This window comes from Branchiostoma belcheri, unplaced genomic scaffold (genome assembly GCF_001625305.1).
Source record: "Branchiostoma belcheri isolate BF01 breed outbred unplaced genomic scaffold, Haploidv18h27 scaffold84, whole genome shotgun sequence".
NCBI lineage: Eukaryota > Metazoa > Chordata > Leptocardii > Amphioxiformes > Branchiostomatidae > Branchiostoma > Branchiostoma belcheri.
In genome coordinates, this window is record NW_017804509.1 from 458900 (window position 1) to 464501 (window position 5602).

The 5602-nt window shown below is 43.4% G+C and overlaps 1 protein-coding gene across 1 annotated transcript in view; it reads right to left on the bottom strand.

The window, feature by feature from the left end:
• The window catches only part of LOC109486886 (acid sphingomyelinase-like phosphodiesterase 3b), a 9943-nt gene that overhangs the window by 2316 nt on the left and 2025 nt on the right, over window positions 1–5602 (bottom strand). The window contains exons 3-7 of the mRNA XM_019790792.1: window positions 5421–5572; window positions 4606–4733; window positions 4056–4175; window positions 2860–3023; window positions 1535–1715 (exon numbers count right to left, since the gene is read on the bottom strand). Of these exons, the coding sequence (XP_019646351.1) occupies window positions 1535–1715; window positions 2860–3023; window positions 4056–4175; window positions 4606–4733; window positions 5421–5572 (745 nt within the window). The remainder of the gene's footprint in view (window positions 1–1534; window positions 1716–2859; window positions 3024–4055; window positions 4176–4605; window positions 4734–5420; window positions 5573–5602) is intronic.

The window sequence follows — 5602 nt, forward strand, 5'->3', positions numbered from 1 at the left end:
ATAACATTTAATGCATACTACTCTACATGTCCCTAATAACATACCCCCGGAATAAACATACCCCCGGACAAATCTTCAAAGTCTAATATACATACCCTACCGGAATAAACGTACCCCCGGAAAATGACCAAATTGACAGGTGAACGGTACTAAAATGTGCTCTTTATTTCAATACCAATGTATGGGCAAATCTTTCACTGTTACTTTTGATTAGGAATATAAATATACTGTACTAGTACTCAACAAACAGTGTCGACATTACAGCCATATTACACCACTAGCAATAGGGGTGGGTACCTGTTCGGCTCTTCCAGGTCCAGAGGATCAGGTCCAGGTCCGGACCTGTACCTGTACCTGATTCTGAATACCGGAGTTTCAGTACCGTAATTTTTTTTGCTAAATGATCATTGCTAAATACAATATAACGTTAAGTATATGTAACCACTACAATTAATTTTCTATTTTATTTTATTTTTTATTTTTATTTATTTTTTATTTATTTTCATTTTATTTTTTATTCTGTTTTATTTTATTTCATTTAATTTTATTCTATTTTATCCGTTCTATGCATTATCAAACTTCTCCTCTACTGCTAGAGCTACTAAAACTTCAGACCGAATATATTAAACATTTTAATTCGCCCCCTCTAGCGGTTTGGGCCAAATTGCAGCTTTCCAAAAAAATCCAAGATGGCGGCGGCAGATCGGCGCGGCTCGGCGATATTTGCCGATTTCATTGTATTTTCCTTGGTCTTTTACGCGATTCAAGCAAAGAAAACAAGTTGACCACAAGAACAAAAGAGTAATACAGCACTGGGAATCTAATGGTCCGTTTTGTTGGGCGGTAATTTCTCATTTCAAGTGAATATTTACGTGCGTCACAGTGATTTATTCACCAATCAAAAGCGACATCTTGCGACTTAAGCAAATATGGAAGGTTAATGTACATAATTTATGTCATTGATTTATTGGTCCAATTACCGCAGCTATTAGCGAAATTCTAGAACCTTAAATGCATACTATGATATTAAACAATGGTTTTGTGGTAAACAGCATTTCCTCTTTTTTAGCAACTTCGTTGTATAAGAATAACGACACTATCATCCGGTAGCTCGACCCCACAAAGTAAAGTATACAGGCAGAGTAATTGGTTTCATTGTTTGTTTTTTTTTCACGGTCGAAATCAAGATTTCAACATCTATCCATCCAACGTACATATTTTGGAGCACAATACCTCGGCCGCTCAGGCGGCCGAGATAAAAACTAGTACCAGTACAAAAAGGAATGCCCGAAAACGCATAGAACACGTTGAAACAAAGCCCACGTCTAAACCATTACCTGGAGAGTACATATTGGTTTCTTTTCATAAGCTTTTAAGATCAAATATTCTTTACAGCTTTAAAACTTCCATATGATCTAGGAGAAACCAATCATCCAAATTTCAGAAATTCAAAATTCTTTTCGTCAACTTTATTGTGTGCGAATCATTTTGGTTTGATGCATACCAGCATAAATTACGTTGTTGTCATCATTACCTTCCTCATCGTAGAACATCCTAAAAGTATCGTAGTGTTCGTGCGCGAACATCTGACCGGATATGACGTCAGCGTACTTCCGGACGATGCCGATGTACCGTTTGTTGTGATTGGGCCGGAAGTCGCGCTTTGTGTAGATCCGCTCGTGGGTACCCGGGGCCACGTGACCGATGATGTAGACCTATATATTATAATACAAAAAAGATCCATTACACTCCGTGTGGATCATAGGGATAGTGCCCATCTAAATTTCTGTAGCCCTTGGGCCACACAGTTGTTGTGCTGGTAGTGTCGTGTGCTTGACCTTACTATACTATACTTTATACCATACCCGGGCCGCGATAACGTTCGATAACGGGTTCCAGACCGGGCCGTACGGTTACGGTACGGCCCGGTCCGGAACCCGTTATCGAACGCTTCCATGGCTTCCATAAAACGATTCGAACGCGTTTCGTCCTAACCGCGTGTGCCCCTTTCGAAAATTCGAATACAGAATCCGGACGTTGGAATTGATGTTGTTGCATTTTAGGGTTTAGTGGCACCAACTTTTGGCTCATCTTGCAATGAAAGGCGTGTTTTCTTGGGTGGGTATGACATAAATAAAATACAACACGTTGTATTCCGCATCGCCCTCGGTCCCGGCCCTCCCGCGAGTCGGATCGCCCTCCGGCCTGCGGCCGTCGGGCGATCCGACCCGCGGTCGGGCCGATACCTCGGGCGATACGGAATACCCCGTGTTGTATTCTATATATACCCATAGATGCTAGAGTGTAAGCGGTATGTTCCATTTTTAAAGTGTTCGGTATAACCCGGCCGGCGTTTGAACTAATCGGTTAGAAAGCGAGTACTCTACTACAAATTATGACACGTTCATCGGATGCAACAACACTGCATAGAACTAATAGTTAACTACTTGTGTTTCTAATTGTCTTGTTGCAAAATGCTGTTGATCAGTTAAGGCTTAGACCCTCAGACATGAGGATGGGACTAGGCAAAGATAAAGTTAAGGCTATCAAAACTTCTATCAAAACCGGACCTGGGTTCCTTATCATAGTCAGACCTGTACAGCTACAGGTGATCACCTCTACTTTAGGACCACGCGGTCATTTTTTGTTCCCTTTACATAGTACATATGTTTTGTCACAAACATCAAGACCTCTTTCTGTAGCGACGACCTGTCCATATAGACCAAATTTTAATAGACTCAAGGGCAGTTCTGACTATACTAGTATCTAAATCTATACGTATATCGGAACTAATATTCTATACGAGTACATAATCTGAATTTCTTCCTCCGTCCCTAAAATATTCAGGATTTTATGTACCCTTTCTACGTTCTGTCTGGCCTGCTGCAGTGTCTCCTCCAGCCACGCGAACTGCCCAGCGGGATCATCCTCCCCCTCCGTCACTTGGTTCCGTCCGTACCACAGGTTGGTGTTCAGCCCGATCACGCGCAGCCCCCGTCGCAAGGGGGCGCTGTAGTAACCACCTGCGCGTCATCAAGAACGGGAAAACGCTCAGTGAACGTCTGAAAATAACAACTATCCCCACCCCCTTCCGTGACATGGTTCCGCCCGTACCACAGGTTGGTGTTCAGGCCGATCACACGCAGCCCCCGTCGCAAGAGGGCGCTGTAGTAACCACCTGAGAAGAAGCAACTTTCTCTGGTAAGGCCATGTTGATTTGATTATATGGATGACATCCTCTGGGAACCCCAAAACTGATGCGAGCGTGCGAATAAAAAAAGTTTGGCCAAAAAAAGTTGCTTTCAGTATGAAATCTACGTGGTTTTGAAGGCTGAACAAATGACACAGAGTATGGTTTGACGAATATTCTAGTCTTCAAATTCATTTCTTTACATTTTCGTCTTTTTCGCTTGATTTTGGTATTCTACGACATTGGTTATGTTTTCCAATCTTTTTTTTTACAACTTACGGTATGTATTTGCTTATTTTGCAACTGTTTTGTACGATTTACAGTATGGTTGAAAACTTTTTTTTTTTTTTGGAAACGGCCGAAATTTCATGCGCGCGCGGATGTCATCCATACAATCAAATCAACATGGCCTAATAGCTATAAAGTGGTAATGTCGATCTGACACGAGTCTAAGTATACTAGCCATAGATTACTAGACGTACATGTATGTCCAACTGTCCAACACTAAGTGAATTGGCTCTTATCCAAATCTTTTTCGTCAGCCTTGTTCACGGAATGGACCAATCTACTGCAGCTTCCGGGACAGATAACCTGTGTGTCGCCCCCCGTCTCTGTTCAGTGTTGGACGTTATCCCAGAATATATACATCCTCCTTCGCTCCCCTTGCCGGAAATTTGGGTGGGTCTAAAATTATGTTGAGCCTTTTCGTCATGATGTATTATGATTATTATGATACATATGACTTTTCATGCGAATAATCAACGGCGTGCGCAATGTTTCTTGGGCTTACAAATAGGTGACTATAGTGCCAGCCTTAAGCTTGTCTGCGAGACTGTTAACTTAGTGCGATATCATGCATCCTTACCTCTCCTGAAGGTGTCCATGGCATCCTGACCCACTCCCGACAACCACAGCGTCGCTACGTCATTGTACACGTCATTCGGCGTGTCGGGCAGCTGGTTCTTGATCCAGTAGTCATGGTTACCTTCGGGAGAGACCGAGAAAGGTCGATCTCTCATTCGGAGCAGTTCTTAGTTTGAGAGAGCAAGCTCTCATTCCCTCTGACTCTCAAGCCCATACATTCCTTTTAGTCACATTTATGTTGACTCGACTGTTGTAGCTAAATATACGGTAAGGCTACGTTGAGCTCGACTTTATGATAATCGCCAACAGGACACAAGCGTCATTCTATTGACGCTGAAGAAGAGTGACAGGCTGAATATTGGTTCTAAGCAGGAACTACATAGGCGGCTCCGGCTCTGTCTTACTGAGTGCGGTGTGTTCTCCGTATTTCATTAAAAAGCAGAGTTTGAATTGTCAGTATAGGCTATTCTCCTATTAAAAACTGTTTGAATGACAGAAACAGTGGAACAGCTTTACTGGTAGTGATAGAGCATTAAAATCTGTATAATTACCAAGAGAAGAATAGACGGGTACTCCAGGGAAAACCTCCTCCAGTAGCCGTGTGACGTTACTGAGGAGACTGACCACAGTCCGGGATGTGTAGTTCAGCGCGCCGCGGTCCACGTGTGGCACGTCATCACTGGAGACGGGGTTTGATTGGTTAACGTCAGAGAATCGTTCCAAAAGAATTGGTCAGTGAAAACTATGTAAGTCACATAGCGGAAAAGTAATACATTGTAAAATAGCTTCCTCCCCAGGACAAAATAGGTCAAGTTTGGTATTTGTCGGCCTCACAACTTCAAATTTCCAAATTTCTCCCCTATATCACCAAGTGTCGACCTTGCACACATTAATCGTATTGCTTAAAAATAACGGTAATTCATAGCTGTTTACTGTTGTCCTCTTTAGAAACCAACCAACTAACCAACCAACCAAACATGACAACCAAGCCACCATCTAACCGACCGACCAACCGACCGACCGACCAAACATGACAACCAACCAACCAGGTAACCAACCAACCGACAAACAAACAAACAAACAAACAAAAACTGACTGAAAGACGGATAGTACAGACAGTCAGACGGACAAACAAACATGAATACACCAGACGTACCCTCCCCGTAAGACAGACGGACAATACAGACAGACAGACGGACAAACAAACATGAATACACCAGACGTACCCTCCCCGTAAGACAGACGGACAATACAGACAGACAGACGGACAAACAAACATGAATACACCAGACGTACCCTCCCCGTAAGACAGACGGACAATACAGACAGACAGACGGACAAACAAACATGAATACACTTGACGTACCCTCCCCGTAAGATAAAATCCGGGTTCGGGTCTATGGCTTTCATGGCGAAGATGGAAGAGTTGATGGTGCGCCAGGGGGGGTCGCAGGAGTAGTCCCCCCAGGGTCCCGGATTCGCAGGGGGGTCCATCCCCACCCCTAGGGAGTCGCACACCTGCGGGAGAAGGGAGGCGTAAATGGCGTA